General features: G+C 45.9%; 2 protein-coding genes across 6 annotated transcripts; one reads left to right on the forward strand and one right to left on the reverse strand.

Moving 5' to 3' along the window:
* Positions 1 to 3,405: 3,405 nt before the first annotated feature.
* Positions 3,406 to 13,897, forward strand: LOC125286301 (serine protease 23). Of its 5 annotated transcripts, none has more exons than XM_048231259.1 (2): positions 3,406 to 3,741; positions 12,059 to 13,897. In XM_048231259.1, exon 2 carries the CDS (start codon positions 12,077 to 12,079, stop codon positions 13,253 to 13,255), a length of 1,179 nt encoding a protein of 392 aa, XP_048087216.1. In that variant the 5' UTR covers positions 3,406 to 3,741; positions 12,059 to 12,076; the 3' UTR covers positions 13,256 to 13,897. The 5 variants fall into 5 exon arrangements, with proteins under 5 accessions (XP_048087216.1, XP_048087219.1, XP_048087217.1 ...); XM_048231262.1 differs by having other exon boundaries at positions 12,064 to 13,897; XM_048231260.1 differs by lacking the exon at positions 3,406 to 3,741 and adding an exon at positions 9,125 to 9,510.
* Positions 13,898 to 15,399: 1,502 nt separating this feature from the next.
* Positions 15,400 to 21,981, reverse strand: cfl1 (cofilin 1). The gene is made up of 4 exons (XM_048231266.1): positions 21,840 to 21,981; positions 18,077 to 18,375; positions 17,791 to 17,867; positions 15,400 to 16,143 (listed from the first exon to the last, which is right to left on the reverse strand). The coding sequence occupies exons 1-4, from the start codon at positions 21,840 to 21,842 to the stop codon at positions 16,025 to 16,027; spliced, it is 498 nt and encodes a 165-aa protein (XP_048087223.1). The 5' UTR covers positions 21,843 to 21,981; the 3' UTR covers positions 15,400 to 16,024.
* Between the last annotated feature and the right edge of the window lie 3 nt (positions 21,982 to 21,984).

Raw genomic sequence — 21,984 nt, forward strand, 5'->3', positions numbered from 1 at the left:
GCTGGTTTGGCCCACCCAGTCCTCTCTGGTTGGTCGTGCCAGTTGAGCTAATTCACGCGGACAGCTGTCTGTTGAGTTAAAGTTCAAACGCTGACCTCTGACACTTTTGTCACTCTTTACAGTGTGAAAACAAACAGGGGATCATTTTGAGCTGTGTCAAAAATATGATTTGTTTTGGGAGACTTTAAACTCACATAAAATGTCAAAGATATCCCCACCAGTCTTACCCGTCGGTCCAGCAGTGAGTAGATACAACAGAGAACTTGGCTTTAAAACGGCCATGATGATTCTATTGCTTCAAGACCTCCTTTGCTGAGGACATCTTGGCAGTGTTCCGGTCGTCATCAGACACTAATTACACTCTCAGTGCTTGTTTGTTGTATGGAATGTGCAGGGTCAAACATGCTAAGAAAGGGGCCATGTTGGACTAAAGAACAAGGGCATGTTCTAGGGAAGTTCACTAGAGAGGAAACTGACTAGAATTGCATGTGAAGGGTTCCAATCGTGACGACATTTGTTTGAGGACAGGCTGACACTTCCAGGCTCCTCGTTTTTCTCGCTCGCTCACTCTCTCCTTCTCACACACAAATCTTCTCTCTCCCTCCTTTCTCTCTCACTCTCTCTCCATGCCATACACAAATCTTTCTTCTCTCTTTCTCTTCCTGTCATACACAAATCGTCTCTCTCTCTCTCTCTCTCCCTCACTCCCTCTGTCTCTGAGGGAGGCCTTGGCTGCAGTGTAGCTGAGGTATGGAGATCATCCTTCCTCGGCCCCATCTCTCCTCAGCTGCGTCTCCATTTGGCCCCGTGTCTCCCTCCTCAGCTCTCTGAGTGCCGCACACGGCTCACGTCACATGTGGGATGTGGGAACAGATTAAAACATGTATGGAGTGTTGTTTTTTGTTGCTGGTACAGGCGCCTTTGTCAAAGCCCTCTTTTAAAAACATGGTTATTGCTTTTTGTTGTTTTAAGGGGCTCTCAAATAGATTCTTGCTGTCAGGGACGAGGCTGATGCTTTTCCATGTCATGTTTTCTTTGGCTCGACCACAGCGTATTTCAAATTGCGCACAGATCTTTCCAGAGAGGGCGACCCATAAACGGGTCTTTAGCACTGGGCCTGGTCTAGCTGGTGCTAATGCCCTCAGAAAAGGTCTTGCCTGGCCAGGAATGTCCAGAGACAAGGTTTCAATTAAGCGGTTGTCATGCGAGTTTGTTTTCATGCCCCAAACGTCCGACTGAGTTTGGTCTGCTTGGTGTTAATGGATTTATATAATTACTTCAATCATCTGTGGATTAGAGCGCTAGCGAAAAAACAATAGCTTCAATGGAATCAGCTGGGGAACAATAGGGAATAGCGGCCCAGTGGGAACTGCACGGCCACATTCCAGCATTGTCATGACGCAAAGGCCCATCTTTTCATCTGTTGTGATTGAAAAACACAAAGCTCTAACAGGGTCCATGTGTATTAGATAATACACTTTTTGTGCCATATGTCAATTGGATTACATCTAAGCCATCTCTTTTTGTATTCCTTGTAGGCTTCTTTTACTCTGTAGCCTACCTTTCGACTCATATTTCTTACTTTTCTTGCATTGTCAGTGAAACTCAGGGAATCATTTGCTTTAGTTAGATTTGTGGTGTTTAAAAGCTTACAGGGGCTTGTCCGGGGCCTAGATTTCCTGGACACCACAAGACTGGTTTTAGGCTCAAGCCATGGATTCAGTGTTCCACAATCCACTGAGACCAGAACAGGCCGACTTGTCCTTCCCAAGTGAGGAGGGAAGAAATCCAATAATAAAAGATGCCTGCCAAACCTCTGAATTCCTGATGAGGGAAAGAATGCAGCAGGAAGAGAAGCCACGTCCTCCCTCCCTCCACTCTGCACTTTTTTCGGTAAACATGAAAATTTCCCTGACCCCGAGCTCACTACTCGTACTCATCTGCTTTGCCCTGTTAAGGGAATACGGTCTCGAGGAGTGAATAAGGCCCTTTGCCATCTCAGATTACCTAATTGCTGTACTTTAGGGAGTGCTCATTTTGGCTTACCCACACTCCCCAACCCACATATGAATCCTTAAGGGGGTGATCTGTGCAATCAGTGTTGCTTTCTATTTAGCAATGGTTTTATTGGTTGTACACAGAAATGTTGTGTTAAATACAATGACCCTAGTTACAATGCCACATGGCATTTTGTTGATGTAAAAATAATTTGTGTGAACCAGTCAAGATGTGATAATAGAAAAAACATTGTCATAGTTTCTACTTTTGGAAAATAATCATATCCGCATTATTTTTCAGTTTAGGAATTGATTGATAATCAGAATCAGATTAAAGATCACACTCAAGAAACCTACACTTTAGGACAAATAACTACCTTTATCAAAGCAACACACATGAGGAGAGATAAAATAATGTAAAACTAAAATAATAAAACAGTGCTATCCTTTTATACTTTCATACATTTTATCCTCCATTTTTCCAGCTTCCAGCGTGGACCACACAGATTAGCCTTGGCTACACAGATTAGCCTTGGCTAGCAGCTGTCTGGTGCTGTGCTGCAATCTGCTAAGACTTAGCATGTGGAGCAGCATGATTTATTACAGGCGGAGGCCTGTGTTTGCTTATGTTCTTTGTGATGCACTCACACAGTTCAGTGCCCCAGTGGGGAAATATCTCATTATAGAGGAGCAGGCACTGAGCATAGTCTGCTGATTGGGTTGCTCCTGATCAGCATCTGCTAATTAGTTCTGCATGAGGATACCTACAGAGCTCACATTTTCATGGGGGCTTGGACATAGCTGTGAAGCACTGTTGGCAGAACTGAGGTCTCAGTTACTGCTATAGTTTATGCTTCGCTCATACACCCTTGCGTTTCCATGGCAGGGCTCTTTGTTCAGCGGGGAGTGGCTCCAGCAGGACTGATAAAATTCCAGAACATTCCGTGGAGGACTCAGGTGGCCCTCGTCGTGCTCCGCTGCCCCCGGCATGCCTGCACTGACAGATGAGTGTCCAAGCAAGGGCGACTGACACGGCTCTGTACACGCACGGCTCGCCTGCTTGCACGGACTGCTGGCCAAACACAGGCCGATCATATCACCACAGGAACTCCAGGTGGAGTCTTAATGGTGGGCTTTACCAGGGGATCAGGCTATTGTTGGCAAAAAGAGGCCTTCTGGCTTTAACTCTCACCTGCATCTAATGCAACTCTCTGGAACGGTTCAGCCAGAGGTCAGCTGTAAATAGCTTGGACCATTTAATCAGGGGCTCATAGGAGAGCTGTTCCACTCCGCCTGATGACTTGAAGTTGTTTTCCTGGCCTTTGATTCCCCTCTGAATTGAGAATGTTCTCTCCCTCCCTGCACACGCTGTTGTGTTTAAATCATTTTGTATTTGATTGTTACTCAGTGCATGAGGCTTGAAGAAGAGGGTGGAGGCTGGGAGAGTGCCACTAGTCGATGACGGGAAATAACTGGAGTCCGTCTAAATTAAGTCCCACGTGTGGGTTGACACACTAAAAATTTGAAACCCAATCTGCATGGGAAGTGGTCCCTAACATGACACAAATGCATAAGAGGGAACTAACAGGGGCATGTGTCCCATCTAGGATCTTGCTCTTGACTGGTTCTGAGTCAGTGAGCCTGAGTGGCACAGCCGAGGCCAGGCATGGCCCCCTCACCTACACCATCACCCACCAGCGTGAATCGCATGCAGGCACACACAGGCATGTAACGCTAAGTCTGGGTGAGTACACTTTCTTCTTTGAAAAGCCTGACTCAGATGTAAACAATATGTTGCTACATAACAGAGACTCTGTTTTCATGTGCTCTTGCACGCTTGCACTGGACAGACGGGGATTTTGGCATGTTGTTCCTTAGTAATTGGACACCTCTTTTTGACGAGAAAGTTGGATCGTTTTGTCTTCTGCGGACGTCTGGCTCGTGGACTTTCCCGCTCCCCTCGGTGCTGAGGGTCGGGTGCAGCGGAAGACTTGCTAACCGATCGGCCATTATCCAAAATGGTGTTCATTAATCTGCTATTGCAAGTTCCTGTAATTTATGTGTGCTCAGCTGCAAGGCTGAATGACCTCTACTCCCATCCACTTTTCATCCTTATTCGTCAAGGCAAGAGTCGCTGGGGACACAGATCATCTCTGTTTGATGTGAGAAAGAATAAGAGACAGTTGAGAGACAGAGAGAATAAGGGGGAAAGAGAATGAGAGAGAAAGAGGGGAGGGAGAGAGAGAGAGGTACAGTTCCACTGCCTAACTCAGTGGAATGTTCTCATGCAGGGTGTACAGGCCTCACTGAGTCAGAAGCATTAGGCCGAGTCGTCCAAAAAATGCAAAGGCTTCATGCTGTGTGACTAGGACTTGCCGGCTTCTCCAAGGGTCAAAGTTATTGATTAGTGCTGGTGTGTCTGGAGTTCATGCTGGCTCCCAGTAGACGAACATCTGTTGTTGTGGAGCCCTGGACCGCAGCCCCCCCCCCTCCGCAGCTGGCTTCCCCTGTGGATCCATCACGCCGACGGATGATACTGTATGTCACAAGCTCTCGGAGAGAGAACAGAGGGCGAGTCGTCGACAGTGATGACAATCTGGGAGACGCAGACCTCTCCGCCTCTCTGGTTTCAATTTATGTGAATGTTTGTTCTGTGTGAACAGGGGACATGAAGGACCTTGGCTTTGTTTAGTTGTGCATCGTGATGAATTGTTTGGCAAGAGCAACAGTCAACAGAGCCGAGCTATTGTGAGAACCAAGAGTGTCGCACATCACATCCAATCACATATATTTTCCTCAGAGTTTATGACATCCTATTCACAAAACTATTTAAGAGGCATTTTCTGGGATACTACACTCATTGGCAAACCAATGCAATTCCTGTAAGCCGCTGGATACTAAAGAGTCTCTTTAGCACTAGGAGGGCATCAGCAGCATTTGCCCATGCACATTAGAAAACCAGGGAACAGCAGCAAGACTGTGCATATCTGGAATTGGTTTCTACAGAGCAGCTCGCTCCTCAGGTCGTCCTGTAAATCAGAGCTGAATAAGTGTGGGTGGGATATGATCAGAGGTGCAGGCTGCAGCTTGTGTGACAATGTATGCGGAGCACCGAACCTGTGAAAAATACCAGGCGTCAGATACCCCGAACATGGCAATGTGTGTTTTATCAGCTGGCTTCTGGTGCAGGAAAAATAATAAACATTTACTGTGTGTTACTGTATACGCCCCTCAGTGCAAGTCGGCGCGAGCCCATGTGTACGTCAGCCTGCTGCTCCTGCCCGCGGGTGCAATGCAGACACATAATGATTTTCTGACATTGTAATTAGATATAAATTCCCAAACTGTCTCTGGCATGTACAATCCCATACCTTATCTATGTTGCCACTTGTGGAGTTGGTATGCTTTCTTAGGCGTCAGATTCAAATTCACACCCATCTCGTCCAAGAGCAGCTCATGGTATGAAGTACTTGGGCAGAAGAGTTTTGCTTTGCCAATTTGAGAACATCAGGACATATGAGGTGCCCGAAAATAGAGGACAAACAACAAGATAAACCAAAGCACAGGGCAGACTCTGTTATACAGCATGTCGTGAGTTGTAGCAGATACTGTTTGAAGTTGCCTGCCCACTGGTGTGATAACAACTCAACTGAAGATTCTTGAAACAGTCTCCATCTACCCCTCCAACCCTGAAGCCATGCCAGCATACCAGCTCTGTCTCAGGCAGCCTTCGCTCTCTCCGTCAAAGTGATAAGAATGATTCATCGAGCATTCCTGCCCTTGTTTTCACTAACAGTGTTTTCCCCTGTTTTCCACTCACGTCTCCACGCTGCCAAACTGAAGATGACCTCATCGTGCGAGGGAAGTGTAGCGCTGTGCATACCCTCCTGGCCCGGCAGGAGTACTGGGGAGCTCAGGAAAGGCAGACAGAGCAACTGCCTGGTGGACTGATGAACAAGATGAACAGAGTCCTTGCACCACTGGGTAAAAAAAATGTGTGAGAGAGAGAGAGAGACCATATCAGTTGGTTGTTTTCAGACAAAAGAGGAACGTTTTGAAATGGAAAAAGAACGCAGACCAAATCTCTCATGCAGGCATGTTATTGGAAAGGCTAATAGCACATGTTGAGAGCGGGGCCGCTCCACGAGAGGAAGGGAACAGGGGGAGATGAAGTGGGCCTGATCGCTCGGGCTGCTGCTCACGCAGAGAGGCCTTTGGTGCGGCGGCGGGGAGGGAGAAATAAAACACCCGGGCGATCATAAAAGAGGGCCGGGCGGGACGTGAAGAAGCACTGAGCGAGCGGCCGAGTGCAGAAAGGGGACATTGTTTGTGTTCACCGCCCAGGGCCTGCTGAAGAGTCACTGGGAGCCGCGGCATTCCGAGGAGCACATTAAAACTCAGAAGGACAGCAATCTCAAGCTGGGAGGGTCAAGAGCGAGGGGGCCGGTGTTATGAAAGGTTCAGTCGGCCGCTGCGAGATCTGACCACTGCCTTGTTTCTGTGGGCCAATTATGGGATTAAAGGAGCACACAGAGAAAGCCCTGTGATCTCGTTAATAATCCCCGCTCACATTGAGAGCTGTTGTAAGACAGCCGCCGTGTCAGCTGAGCAATCACAACAGGGCCAGATTACCCCAGATTGCCAGCCCACCAGTGGTGCGAGCCGCACACCTGCACTCCAGCGATGCACTGGACTCCAGACGGCCTGCCGATGCAAAGGCCCTATGCTATGCGCTTTGCCACCAGTAGCGGGCTGTGTGTGTGTGTGTGTGTGTGTGTGTGTGTGTGTGTGTGTGTGTGTGTGTGTTTGTGTAGGTGTGTAGGTATGGCCCAGGGAAGGTGTTAAGGCAGTGGGAGTGGAGCATGCAATATGGCCTACTGTGGTATTGTATAACTGTGGTATTGAATATAAAAGAATGGCTCTGGAAAAGGTTTGCCTGCTGTTTGTCTATGCTTGTGTGTGTATGTCTGTTTTGTGTATATGTGGATGAGAGGGTTTCTTTATGTGTGGAAATGGCCAGGATGAAATGTCTGATTGTGTGGACTGTCTCAGTGGAGCTCTGTTGAATAGACTTGAGGCAGGAGTCCTCCCCTGAGGGAAGATATAGACTCCTAAAAGAACTCTATATCCCATTATAGCCTTCTCATTTTACAGCGACAAACAAATCCTCCATTTTGGTGGCACTCTGGCCGAGCACCTTAGCAATTCTAATAGGCCACAATGTTGCACACGGGGGATTGAATAGAATGCCACAGAAGCTTGCTCTCACACAGGCATTGACTTGTGCTCTCTAAGTCGGTCGTTTCCATGGATATTGTCGGTATGCCTGTTCACACATACCCTGCGCTAAACTCACACATATGGAATCTTTACAGTTTCCTCTCAGCTGAATCAATCCTACCCCAAACACCCTCGGCAGTAATTGGATTCACCCAAGCAGCTCCCCTAAACCAACTTTAAGACGCCCTGAGGATGTGCGTTGTCTCAGCTTCTGTAAAGCTCCTAAGACGGCTTCTGTAGTTGAGTGAAAGCCTCATGCACTGGCGGTGCGACTGGATTTGATGCTGTGATTGTTTTGGTTAGGCTGCCCTCTGCACATTTCTAAGGGGTGAGGTGTTGGGAGTGCAGAGTGCCGCTCCAAACTTAGCCCGTCACGTGGAGCCTATTTAATTGAACGTCTGCTGTGTTTGTGCAAGTGAATCATAAAGACCGGAATGACCACAGTGCAGGACTCTGATGTCCGAGGTGACAGAAAGGGAACTCTGGACGATTGGACTTGTTGCATGAGGGCCCCCTCCCAAGTGCACCATTTACAGCCCCCCTGCCCCTACCCCCCCCATCCCCACTATGTCTGAGGCCTGAAGCCAGCACAGGTCAAGAACAACAAGCCTACTGTAAAAGGAGCTGGGAACTGTCCAGCACACTGGATTCCAGTCGGGTTGGAGACTGCATGGCAGCGTGTTTTTTTTTTTTTTTTAAGGCTGCGTCGGTCTTGGTTCTAATGAAAGCCTGAGCAGGAGAGCAGTACCCACATGTGACTGCTTTTGGCTCTTTTATGACTCTTTTCCATTGCGACTGGAGGTGGCCGATGCGGGACTCGGGGAGCATGAAAGAGAGCGAGTGCACCAGACGAAGGGAGCAGATGGTTGCAGGCTAATACATACACGCGCAGAGGGGATTCTCTCTCGCGTGCCATGAAACCCACCCCCTTCGGAGTGTGATAGCATCGCGGGGCTTTGCTTTCTTGTGGTTCCTCACCAATTCACACATGCTCAAAGAGGACCTTTCCCAGACTTGGGGCCCGTGCTCTTACTGCCCCCACAAGACTGAGCCCACAACTTCCTGATGACTCATAGCTTGATTGTCTCTCCCGATGTCTCCACAACAAAGTGTTCATATCACTGAGATGACTGACCTGAAATGGCCTATATGTGGACAGCCCAGACGTAGTGTGATCTCTGTCTGTGTGAAACATAGGCATCCTGTAGTGTGACTCTCCAAAGTAATTTGGACACCAGGACAGAGTAGTCATGCACGTTTTAGCATTTGATGTGTTCATTAGGTTTTTGGACACTGTGGCTTTGGGTCTATCTGAAGCACTTCCTGTGTAACACATCTGTTCCAGAGGCGTGGTGAGCACAGGGTCAGGCTTTCCACTGGACAAGAGGAGAGTCTCAAATTCCACATATCTGCTTGAGGTGTGAGAAGAAGAGGACTTCAATGAGATCAAGGTCAGAAGGTTATGTGGGTTGGTGGATCTGTCAACTTGGCCACAACATGCCCAGACATCCCTGGAATTTAGCCAGCCAGTGGACTGCTGTTGCCCCTTAAAGCCACTGTTCAACTCAAGTGAAATAAGTTTCCTTACCTGTGATAGAAATGATTGTTTCTCCACCATTACATGAAATACATTAATTGTGTTGTCTGAAAGGTTTATACCGTATGACATTTGGTAATCCTGTATAGACCTACATCACTATTTTATGGGAGTGACTGGAATTACTAACAGACGCTATAGCCTATGCCCCCAACCTCTTCAATGATTGGTTATTTTATTCCCTGAATATGCAAGAAGCACAATGAACTTGACCTACAGTTGCTGGTGAGTCTTATAGAAATCAAAACCCTCCCACCACCCATCCCTTAAGTTATGAGAAGAGAAGTTGGTGTAGCAGAAACGGCACTAGGACCGTGTGAGCAAGCGCAGCGTCTTGCCTATCCGCTCCAGCAGCAGCGGTCCCACAATACTTTTAGTTGCCTGTCTCTCATGGGACGGAGGAACTGTAGGCTATCCCATACTCGGAAAATATGCTCCTTTGACTTTTCTACCACTCGAGGAACTAGGACAGATAACTCTGAAGAGTGATCGAACCGTCGTCGATCCAAATATCATTTCAGTCGAATCTTGGGGAGATCAGCTGGACCTGTCAAAATCTCTGGCGAGATGAGACTTCACTTGAGAATTAACATACCCGGTGTTCACGAGGAAGAGGAGCATGACTGAAATGTGAACGTATGTCGATTTTCTTATCAGGTAGAGTACCACCCTTACATTCAACAGTAGCCCAAATGCACAATGGCTCTTCTCATAAATCTCTTCCACAAATATTTAATTCGGTAGTCTGTTGAAATGACTATGCGTGGAATGAAATTTTGCCCACACCGAGGGTTCTTTTAGCTGTTCTGTCAACCTTATGCAGTGTCAAAGTCTGCGAACTTTGCATTGTATGGAATGCATGGGAACAATGAACAAAGTTTGACGAGTTTGTAGCCACGGTAGCCACGGTTTTACGGCAAAACGAGTTGTCGACGCGTGAAATTGAGGACTGGGCAAACAGAACGCGTTGTCCGTGAGTTTACCAACAACTCAAGGAGTGGACACGGGCTTGCTGAGTATTCAATCAAGATCTATGAGATAACAAAAGACAACGAGGTGGGTGGGTTTCTGAACAAAGCAGTGGTCTGGGAAACAGGTTCCTCTCAGGGAATTCCAGAGGCATCGCAAGGGGTCAAAGATACGTTTAGTATCTAGTCATGGTGGGTGGAAATTGTTAGGGGAGTGAAGAGCAAGGGCAAAAGTTGCACACAATTAAGAATTCCTTTGTTATCATTAGTGATAAAGGTCCTATTGCCTGGAAATGGGAACTGGGAATACTCCTGATTCTGTGTCATTACAGCTTTAGGTAGGCCGATGGGCTATTTATTGTTCAGGGGTGACAATGTACCTATATCTTTTAACAGTGGAGAATGACCTTTGTCTAAATTCTAGTAGTTAAAATGTAAGTAGCTAGGCAAACACTTTAGAGAAGACCTAATTGGTGTGTCCTGGACCATTGTCATCCATGCCATGTATCATAGCGTTTTACTATTACTCTACAGGAAGACAAGAGTTATGTCAGAAAGTCAGTAAAAAGGGAAGATCCATGTACTGTGGGGTTATGGTGTGTGCCCTGGGTGACCCCTCTCCTGCTCTGCTGGTGTTGAGCTCATCAGAGTCGTGTCTCGACCTGTGGTGATTCACTCTCAGACACCTGCGCCCACTTTGGCCACAAGAGCCTCAGGGCCCATATTCTTACATCATGTGTTTGTCAGTGCTAGTTCTTTCCCTTTCTTTCTTTCCCTCTTGCACATGTAACTAGCTGCACTTGCCATGATGTAGTGACACTTGCACATGTAACTAGCTGCACTTGCCATGATGTAGTGACACTTGCACATGTAACTAGCTGCACTTGCCATGATGTAGTGACACTTGCCATCTTTGAATGAATAGAAAAAAGGATTCCCTGCAAATTAGATTTTATTGCTAAGAGCATGACTAATTACTAAAGGTACCACAAAGGCTTTGTATGCATTCTCCAGTAACACTGTAGGCTACTTAAACCCAATACTTACAAAGAGTAGTAAACACGCATCTAATGCATTACATATGCGTTACATGCTTTACATGTACATTTACACATAGTAATGACTGCACTTAAGTGTTACAATGTATAATAAAAGCCCTTACATCCTGAAGAAACAACATGCTCAGTAAAGCTTAATACTTGGTAATGGAACTGTTGACATGTTTATGTTAGCAGACACTTTTGTCCAAGGCGACTTACAATAACATCAATAAACATTACATTAACATTAAAATAACAGTTTAGTCATATGGTATAAATAAAATAAATACACATTATTATTAGACTAAACAGAATGAACAGAATAATAACAATAATCATGAACATATTTATTTATGTTAAATGTTTATTCACCAACTATGCTTTATGGAGCCATATGATACTCAATAGAAGCTTCATTAATAATGCTTGTGTATCTGGCGTATGTACATGCTCATATATATCACTATAATGCATTATGCTTTAATGGATACTGGGTTTATGGTAAGTTCTACATATTTTGGCCCTTTATGCTTTGAAGCTTGTTAATTTGATAAACCCATCACATTTGTGGTTGCTCTTCCATAATCGAATTTACAAATGTAAAGAAAATAGATAGGAACCACTTTCATTCAGTCAGTGGTGTTTTATTGACCAACTAGAGAGTTTATACTAGGTTGTCATAACAGCATCGACCGTGGACAGAGGCATGGACACACATACAAACACACCACCTCAGATCCAGCCAGTATCATTATAAAAGTTACAATATGGCTGACTTAAGTATTACATTGTATTTGCCAGAAGAAACACAGCAAAGCTTGAATAATTCAACATTAGTTGAGGAGTGGTTGAAAAGCTGACAGCCAGACTGACAGAAGGTGGGGTTTGGCCTGGTGTGTGTTGATGAAGGTGTTATGGCCTGCAGCTATGTAGTTGAAATATGGCAGATGTATGAATTGGAGACGATATGAAAAAGACTGCCATGGTATGTGTTGGACTGCTGAATGTGTTGAATTGGCCCGCAAGGCATCATAAATCAGCTTAGCAGTCTGCTGATCGCCAAGCTTGAATGGTGGCTCTTTCACTGGCGCCTGAAGCAGCGTGGGTATACTTTTTAGGGGCCTTTTGTACTGCTGTGATGTTTTTGAATTTTGAGAGATCAATGTCTCCTTTCAGGACAGCCTGCGAACAGCCATGGCTCTTGATCACACGCCGATGTCTTCCCATCCCTGCTGCTCCTTCCTGCTCGTCTGTCTGCTGCTGCCCCTGTCCTGGGTGTCCTGTGTCCTGCCCCACCAGCCTGCGGCCCTCCACATCCCCTCCCTGGTGGCGCACACCCCTCTGCCCCTTGTGCGCTCCCGCTTCAGTGCCCAGGCCCAGCTGGACTTCACCACGCACTGCAACGCCAGCTGCTTCCACCGGGGCGAGCAGGCCAGGCCGGAGGAGCTGGCCGAGCAGCTGGCCTTCGAGACGCTCTACTCTAACGGCTCGCGCACCCTCACCGCCGTGGACCTGGACGAGGACGAGGAGGCCGAGTGGAGGCCCGAACCCGCGGTCCCCTTCTTGGCCACTGGGAGGCGCCGGGGTTCCACCGGGCGCCGGCGGCGGCAGAAGCGGCAGATCTACGGGGCGGACGGGCGCTTCAACATCCGCGGCGACCACTTCCTGTTGGATTACCCCTTCTCCACGGCCGTGCGCATCTCCACCGGGTGCACGGGGGTCCTGGTGTCCCAGCGACACGTGCTCACCGCCGCCCATTGCGTGCACGACGGGAAGGATTACGTGAAGGGGGCGCGCAAGCTCCGGGTGGGTTTCCTGATCCCGCCCTCCTCCCTGGTCAACGTCACCCTGCCCAGCACTCCTTCAAAGAAGCCCTTGGTGCGCTGGGTGCGCGTCAAGCGAACGCGCGTCCCCAAAGGTTGGATCCAGGGGCCCCTTGAGGTCAGCATGGACTACGACTACGCTCTGCTGGAGCTGCGCTGGCCCCACCGCCGGCCCTTCATGCGCATGGCCGTGGCCCCCTCGGCCCAAGACCTGGCCGGCAAGCGAATCCACTTCTCGGGCTTCGACAGCGACCGGCCGGGCGAGCTGGTGTATCGCTTCTGCCCGGTGGAGGACGAGTCCAACGACCTGATCTACCAGCACTGTGACGCACGGCCAGGGGCCAGCGGCTCTGGGGTGTACGGGCGCGTGTGGGACAACAGCCTGGAGCGCTGGGAGAGGAAGGTCATCGGCATCTTCTCTGGACACCAGTGGCTGGAGATCGACGGGGAGAACCGGGACTATAACGTGGCGGTGCGCTTCACCCCCCTCAAGTTTGCGCAGATCTGCTACTGGGTTCACGGGAACCAGGTGGATTGCAGCAAAGACTGATGGCAGACAGGATTGGTGACAACAAAGGACAAAAATAGCAGTGTCTGTTGTGATTTGTATTTTCAGCCCATCTGCAGTGAGTTTTAAGGTTTAATGTGGTTTAATGTGGAGTCCATGTTAGTCTTTGAAGAACACTATTATCCCCTAAACTATTTTTCTACACTTTATTTAATCCAAATTGGATCTGAGAATTTGACCCACGATACCCTTGTGCCTGATCAGGACTTTATACTCTTTAGGTGCCTTTGCTGCAATTCATAAGATTAATGTCTAAAGGGTTTGTTTACATTTCATAATGGAACACACTCATTTTGATATTTTAATTAAATATGCCCACAAAATCGTTCTGAAACCACTGACAAATCAGAATCTATGACGTTTTGATGTAGATTTGACTCATTCTGTGTTTTGAGCTACACATGTAATTGTGGTATTCTGTTTCTTGTATCTGACTCTGACTCATTGACACTTCTTACTCCAAATTATAATGGTTCATATTCAACTCAGCAAATGTAGTTGCAGAGATATTACGTGTGACTGCTTAAAATGGATAGCTTCAAAGGGCCTGGTTTTGGGGACACTTGATGTTGGGTAAAAATTATTTAAAATGCTTCTATTTTAATTAAAGATGTCTTTCTGAAATATCTGTCTTGTATGTAATTATGCAATCATTATCCACATGACAATTGTTGTTAAAATATCAGTCTGTAAAACTAAGGGCATGTTTCGCTTGGTAAGTGCCATCCCTGGAAATAAAATCACACTGTGAATAGACAGCGCAGCATACAAATGGGTGTGTGGCGCCCTCTTGTGGTCAAATGTTGATGCTGTATATTTTCACAATAAGGCTTGAGAGTGCCAAACACACTTTATAGAATGACACAAGTAGGCCACCAAATGTGTTGAAGACTGGACTTGGACATCAAGGTCCAATTTAAAACTGATATGCACCCATTGATCTGGTCAGAAAATCAAATGCCCATCCATATCAGCCATGTTGGTAGAATCATAAGCCTATGGTTAATTCATTAAGTATAAGTATATAAGTATATATACACTGTTTTGATCCCGTGAGGGAAATTTGGTCTCGGCATTTATCACAATCCGTGAATTAGTGAAACACACTCAGCACACAGTGAGGTGAAGCACACACTAATCCTGGCGCAGTGAGCTGCCTGCAACAACAGCGGCGCTCGGGGCGCAATGAGGGGTTAGGTGCCTTGCTCAAGGGCACTTCAGCCGTGCCTACTGGTCAGGGTTCAGCCGGCAACCCTCCGGTTACAGGTCCGAAGTGCTAACCAGTAGGCTACGGCTGCCCATTAGCAGGCGGAATGGTGCTTCATTACCAGTTGTAGCCACTAAAAGAAAAACTTTTCTTGAAACAAAATAATTATTTGTAACTACAAACTTATCCAAAGATTATATCCATTTTTCATTCAGGTCATTACCACCACAGCATCCAATGAATTTGCATTACAATGGGAATGGGAATACATGAGTTCAAATGAGACCATCCACATCTGACTGGTCACTGTAGTCCTCTTGAAGATCATAATGCAGATATGGACAAGACTAGAAAGCCCTTTAGAATCCAAGACCTTGGACAAAATCAACTAGCGACTATGGAAGGGCAATATAGACAATATTTTATGGTGTTTTTTGCATGACCTCACTTTTTGCCACAATAATCCAATACAGTGTTCAAAGGCAAAACAAACCCAACGAAAAACTACAAAAGGCTAAATTATTCCGATTATGGAGGATTAATACAACAATCTGACAACTCATTACTAAACTTGCATTGAAATATCCCAGGATCATACGAATTACTACATCATGGATGACAGCACATCCTCACACCATGCTACCCAACAGGTCATTCATTTGAAAATCAAGCCAAGACGAGAACTAATTTAGTGCCTTTTTATTAGAGATAAGGAGACAATACAAAACATCCACAAGCCAATAACCCTCGTAAGATCTGTACACAGGCTGTTCAAACAATCACTCCCCAGCAACCTTCAGCTCATTTCAAACAGACGTCACCTACTCTACCAGTTCCTACATCCCCCCCCCTCCCCATTTCTTCCCCTTTTTTTTTTTTTTTTTTTTTTTTTTAACACAAGTGAAGAGTGTGTTCAATATTATCACAATGATGCCCTGGTTTGAAACTTGGAAATGGTTGTGAAATAAAAAAACAAAACCCCAACAAAATAAGGGGCAGGGTGGGGGATAAAAAAAAAAGAAAAATCCCAGAATGCTTTTTGTTCACGTGCAATCATTCTTTTGGAGTGAAATGTTTCCGTCTCTACTCTTCCTATAGTCTCAAGTGCACACACATACAAAAACATACCAAGAGGTTTGGCAAAAAAAGGAAAGTAACAAAAACGGCAAGGAACTGAATTTTGCAGGAATCAATTGTAGTAAATTGCAACGGTTGCTGCCCTGTCCGACTCTCCAGCACTAATGGAAATGAGAAACAAAAAAAAAATAACCCAACCTGTCAGCACATATTAATTTCTCAAGTTATAATCAATCATTCTCCTTCATTTTTTAAAAATCTTTTCAATGTCCTTTTCCTTTTTTTGTGTTTTCGTCCCTTGAATATGAACCGGAATGACAGCCTAAAATTGTGTGGTGTTTGGAAACAGTCCCTCTCACCCACCCCACCCGCAAATATTGCCCCTTTACAGTCCCACCAATGATCCTGCCTCTCCTGCTGCCCCACCCTGTTGGAATGAACAGCTAAGCCCCACAGGGAGGTTGTCCTCATTCGTTGAGGGGTTTCCCTTCCAAGGAGACCACCGATGTGCCACCTAGCTTCTCAGCCAGACTCCTCCGGTCCTTGATGTCGTCCAAACCGTTCAACTGCCACTCGTGTTTGATGCCTGCAAAGTGAACCAAATGTAAGTACACAGAGGAAAATAACAGCAAGTGACATCAAAAATGGCGCCAATGAAACCTGTTACAATGACCATTACAATGACTATGGTAACATGTACATCATATTTCGATTAGGGTAGGGTCCATATTCTGGTTAAGGCAATATTCAGAATAAAACATTTAGGGGATAGATCCTTTATTCTGAGGGAAATTTTAGATGTGTGGCAGAATATTGAGCAACAGGAACATTTATGTTAATTGGCATTAGGGGGTGTAATAAAATATCAATAAAATAAAATAAAAAAACCCACAATATTTTATTCAGCAATTGATTTACATATTGATTTTTTTTTAATAGTTTACATGCAAGCACTTTATTTTGTTATTGACATGGCAGAACTGTACTGTACAGTGTACTGAATTGTTTGTCTAAAGTAAACTTATTTACTTACATTTTATATGCATGATGGTGTCTTTTATAATAAGTTTTTCTAAAGTTAGAACTAGAAAATCGCAATATATCGCCTTTCGCACAGTATTGAAATATATTGCAATGTATCGAATCGTAACCCATGTATCGTGATGGGTATCGTATCGCCAGATTCTTGCCAGTACACAGCCCTAATTGGCATATGTAACATACAGTAGTAGTGGCTGCGTCAGGACAGCTTAGTGTCAGTTCCTGAATTTCATCCATGGCCATGATCTAGGTGAAATCGGCTGGATTACAGCAGCTACCGTTTTGCCTTTTAGCCTTCTATTAATTCGCTTTGAGGGTTCTCCACTGGTTTTTGATCCGTCCTAGCCTCGTGAGACCATCCTGATCTCGCGAGCTTCAGGGTTTCACTCGCAGAGCAGTCTGGATACTTTCCGTTAGAGAATTTGGAGCAGTTCACCAAACGAACGTCCAATCAGCGTTGGCTTTGAGGCGGGTTGAGGTGTGACGCAACAAAAAACATGACTGCATCCACAGAGATGAGCATAGCTATCGCGCAAGTTTTATTCAAATTAGAAAGTATTCCTGGGTAAGCTGTGAAGCTATGAGTCTCAGCCATGCAGCTGGGAGGAATGAACGACACAGACATCCTCCACGGCTGATTCCAGTTCATAATGGAGGAATATACTTTCTTCAGAAGTGTAGGGCCTACCATGAAAACTTGATGGGAATTGACGTTGATTAGGTTCATGTCACATGCAAATGGTAAGTTAACATCTTAACGTTAGTCACGTTCCCTAACTTAATTGTATGTTAAACGAAGGCATTAGAAGAACTGTTCTCCATCTGGCAGAATCAGGTTAGATCTGTCCACAACATGTGCAAAACCTGCCTCTGAGTTTGTTGCACACCCTTTTAAAGAAGTCACTATCGTGATGCTTTTGCCCATCGATGAATTCCATGACATTCAAACGCTCAGGTTTGAACACATAAAGTGTGGCATTTTCCAACTCATCTGTTTACTTGCCTCAATATTCTGGCTAATACAGACATATGCCAAAGGTCTTGATTGGGTTTTAAGGAGTCAGAATGTGATCATAATTGGCTTAATGTGTTTACATGACGTATGCATGCACATTACATACGCAATTGGAATATTGCCATTATTCCAGTTAAAACAGGAATATGGTGTACATGCAAAAAGTCAGTGACTCACCTGTGAACTTTTTCTTGATGGCATCCTTGGAGCTAGCGTAGATCATCTTGCTTTTCAAGGGAGCCGAGTCAGGAGCCCTGAAAACAGAATTAAGCTTTAGCTAGAGCTATACACCTGACACTTGGGTGGTTGGGAAGGAAGGAAGACAACCTCTACCTGCTGTGCAACACACAGTGAACACGCAAAAGTAATTGGGAAAGTACAATCACTAATTCTGGAACCCCAGTGGCCTGAAATAAACTTCTCAACAACCGATCCCATCTGGCTGAGGGCTACCATGACTCACCAGAAGATAAAGACCAGGTCCTCTTTCTTGGTCTCCTTCGTCTCAAATGTGGCATCATAGAGTGCGTAGCGGCAGTCGTCACTGGGCAGCATGTTGATGAGCTTGGTGTAGGGGTCGCCTTCGTCGCCCTGCAGGATCTCGCGGCCTTCCTCCACGACAATCTTCTTCTCGTCGCTGCTCAGACAGAAGAGAACCACCTTCTTCCTCTTCTTCTTCTCGTCCTCGCTGAGGTTGGCCTTGCGCACCTTCATGTCATTGAAGAGGTGGAGCACATTCTCGTCTACTTTAACCCCAGAAGCCTGGTGCATAAATACAGAGATCAAGGTTAGTCAGGTCGACTGTGACTCAGAATGGCAACAATATTCCAGTGCTGAAATGCAGCCTTAAAGTGAATGCTTTGGCTGTCTGCTGTGGCAACAGGGGTATACATCACAGGTTATTTTGGGGCCCAGTCAGTTTGCAAATGCCATTTTTCAAATATGATGCACTACTTAAAAAGGAGACTGCCCAATATGGTTGGGCCAATGGAAATGTCATCTATCTAGAGGCTGCACTTGCAAACAAGAACCACATGGTGGCAGCAGACAGTTGAATGGTTAGGAAATCCCTGACAATGGATGTCAAACTACAGGGCAGGTAGTGTGAGGCAGACAAGTGAAATGGAACTCCGCACATGTCTCTGAAGAGAATGGTATTAAGGTAAGAGAAACGTTTTGTTCCTTGAGCCTATAGGACACATCGGCACCATCTCCTACAGACCCTGGGCAAGATTCGGAGCAGCATTCTTTTTTCAGACACCAAAGGATGGGTTTGGGTGCAGCACAAAGCTCACCATTCATCCGAGATCACGTGACGCCCACACAGTCACCGACAGGGTGGCGTGGCATAAGAAACCGACTAGAGCCAGGAAGAGAAGCACTTCCTCAAATGTTTTGCAACACGCAACCAAACCTTGATTTAGAGAATAGAGGGAAAGCGTGTGCGTCAGCTGAGCATAAATGGCTGCCTCTGAGCAAGAGGGAGCGCAATGAAAACAACCAATGGCAAAGTGAAAGATTTACAGTTGCTGACCATCTTGTGTTAAAATAAACACGTCTGCTTACAAGTACCAAATACTACGCTAAGACATACACTGTGACCATACAGGGAAAGAGATGGGAAGAGACAGAAACAAGTTCAGACAGAAACCACCTAGCCATACAATACAGCTTATGTGGCAATTAAGAAACAGTCTGTCATATCAACAAGACCATAAATTCTACACAGGTCTTCAGATTTCCATTAGTTTACGCAACAGGTGACAAAGTCCAAAGGCGGGGAATTAAACGGCAAGTTAGCAGACAACAGGGCGCAATCCAGCACAATGCCGTGTTCTGCCCATAGCAAGGAATGAGGGGGGCCAACCAACACCACAAGGCATCATGGGAAGAAAAAACAGTAGCACTGAGGAAGTGCAAAGGAAGAGCCGTTGAGACAGCTCACATCTAGCCTTAACCTGATCTTCATTGTGTGTTGGTGCTTCAAAATAATGTTCAGAGAGCACTTCCTTGTCTGCAGACAGGCCTAAGGTTACATAGGGCCCAGGCATCAGCAGCAGGGTGACCCACTTTGAAAGGAATGTGCGTGTGGTGAAGGGGTGTGGAAAGCTTTGCAAAGGGTGTGAGCACAAGGACTGGTAGAAGTGAGCATGTTCAGGCACCTCACTGCAATATACATGGGCAATGCCAGCAGTTGATGCCTGACTCAGACAGACCAAAAGCCACATGACACAATCACATTCATATTTTAAAAGTAGTATTGTCTGACAGCCTTGACCATGACCAACATAGGTGGTTAGGTGTGCTGTAATCCATCAGGGACTTTAACAGAAAATGAATGAAAATGGACAGCCCCTAAAAATCAGACAAACAGGAAATGTACTTAGATTCAGAAAGCAAAGCGAATGCTAACCCCATCTGATGGGCTATGCGGTCTCAGGGCTACCACCATCTTACCTCTAGTCATAAAGTACCAAGTGACGTTAGCAAATTCTGAAGGTTCAGGTAACACCCCAACATAATAGGCTACACCGGATAGCCTACTCATGCCGCTGAACACCAGAAAGTGCGATGACAGCGTGTCACTCAACGTGTGCACTGGAGCAGGAAACAATACAGATAACCACGAAAACTACGGGCCCTTGTGTTTCAAGACAAGTTCAAGAAAACAGGCGACCTAGAAAGGCAAAGAAAGCTGGATGCCGTTGAACCGGAACCGGCGTTTCCTTCGTACAAGACAGCGCTCCTACCCTTAAGAGAAAGCCACGATCCAACACTGGAAGAGATTTAATAGTAAACCATGACGTTCTCATTAATATTCAAATGAAGGAATTTGTCAGATGTAACTACTATAAAATGCTTAACACGAAGGATAATTTGCACACAAAAAGTAAGCCAGTGAATTTGGCGCTAACTGTCAGTCTAATTTGAGGGATGACTCAATGTGAAACTAGATTGACATAACTGGTCAACATTCCGCTTGCATTCGATGTCTGTACCGAGAAATAGACACTCATGATTGAATGGAGCATTTTTTTCTGACTGGGCCAAGTCGTCCACTGTCCGGCCAGTTTGGTCTGGGAAAACGAACGTAGGCCTATTCCACAAAATGTAATTATAAAATTCGGAGACGCACTTGGAAAAGTGTACAATGTATCCAATCATTCGATTGAACTTGGCTGCTTTCGAGTCACCGCAACATTTTACAAACCAGGAAGCGCCTTGCATCGTGCACTCAGCTTGACACGCAGACAGGCCATTTTCCCGTCAGTAAAGCAAATACCAAAAAGCAAACTACCTTACATGTACTCCGAGGGAACGGAGCTGTTAACGGCCTTTACTTACTACATAAACAATATCGACCTATTCTAAGGCCGGTGGAGAGACGTGCAAAACAGTTAGTGAGTTGAAACTGCACCGGGAATTAGGGTGGGGTCATAAATGCAGTCTTCGTACATCTGCTAAATTAAGCCGCAAAACGTTAGTGTTCCGATTAGACACACCGACGAGTCAAAATCTGCACCAATATGATCAGCAAACACCGGTAGGCCTCCACCTGATTTATAGTGCCCGGCATTCAAACATTCATTTGTACGTAGAAAATGCTTGAGGCGACCATTCGGAGACAAAGGATGGAGTCGAAATGACTAGCTAGCAGGCTCGGCACCATTTGTAGCCTGCGGGTTAACTAGCAAGAAGGATGCCTACACTGGAATGCGATGATGGGGTCTCGTTTAACAATGCCCAAACAATAGGCCTACTCAAAATGAAATACAAAAACACTAAGCAGATATGTTGTCTGCAGAGGACTGCTGAGATGGTAATGCAGCTTGGGCAGAAAAAACGGCCTACGGCCTTAATTTGCGGAAATAATGCGTGAGAGGAAATGGCGCCAGTTGTTTTTGGGTCGCTTCTACTCCATCTTAAAATTTCAGGCCAAATTCTTAGCGTTCGTCAAAGGGGGACAAATACATCTCTAGATCACTTATGGCCAAGAACAATGGGACTGCAACAACCATGATGCAAACAATTTGAATCAAGCAGATTCTACACCAAACACTGCTCAACCCAGTCGGCGCAACTGATAAAGGCGTCAAAGTGCTAACCTGGTGACTGCATGGCCATACAACAAGATAGCTGAATACGTTAAACTGATCACACAATATAAAAAGGAAGCTTCAAGAGCTATTAACCAAAGGTCGCATAATTGTTAAATGTAGACGTACCATGGTTGTCTCTGTGCTAGTCGGCGTCTGACTGGGAATTGAATGAGCTGTGACGCGTTCTTTGGTTTCGCACACACTTTATACAATTCACGGGCGCGCCTTCCTACGCGTGCTTGGTGATGCTGAGTTGGGCGCGAGCATCTCA

The sequence above is a fragment of the Alosa alosa genome, chromosome 21 (assembly GCF_017589495.1).
Source record: "Alosa alosa isolate M-15738 ecotype Scorff River chromosome 21, AALO_Geno_1.1, whole genome shotgun sequence".
NCBI lineage: Eukaryota > Metazoa > Chordata > Actinopteri > Clupeiformes > Clupeidae > Alosa > Alosa alosa.

Coding starts and splice junctions, on each gene's coding strand:
- LOC125286301 (XM_048231259.1), top strand. CDS start 12,077: ATGGCTCTTGATCACACGCCGATGTCTTCCCATCCCTGCTGCTCCTTC.
- cfl1 (XM_048231266.1), bottom strand. Junction 17,868..18,076: donor GACCTGGTCTTTATCTTCTG/GTGAGTCATGGT, acceptor TTCTGTTTTCAG/GGCTCCTGACTCGGCTCCCT. Junction 16,144..17,790: donor CATCAAGAAAAAGTTCACAG/GTGAGTCACTGA, acceptor TTCACTTTGCAG/GCATCAAACACGAGTGGCAG.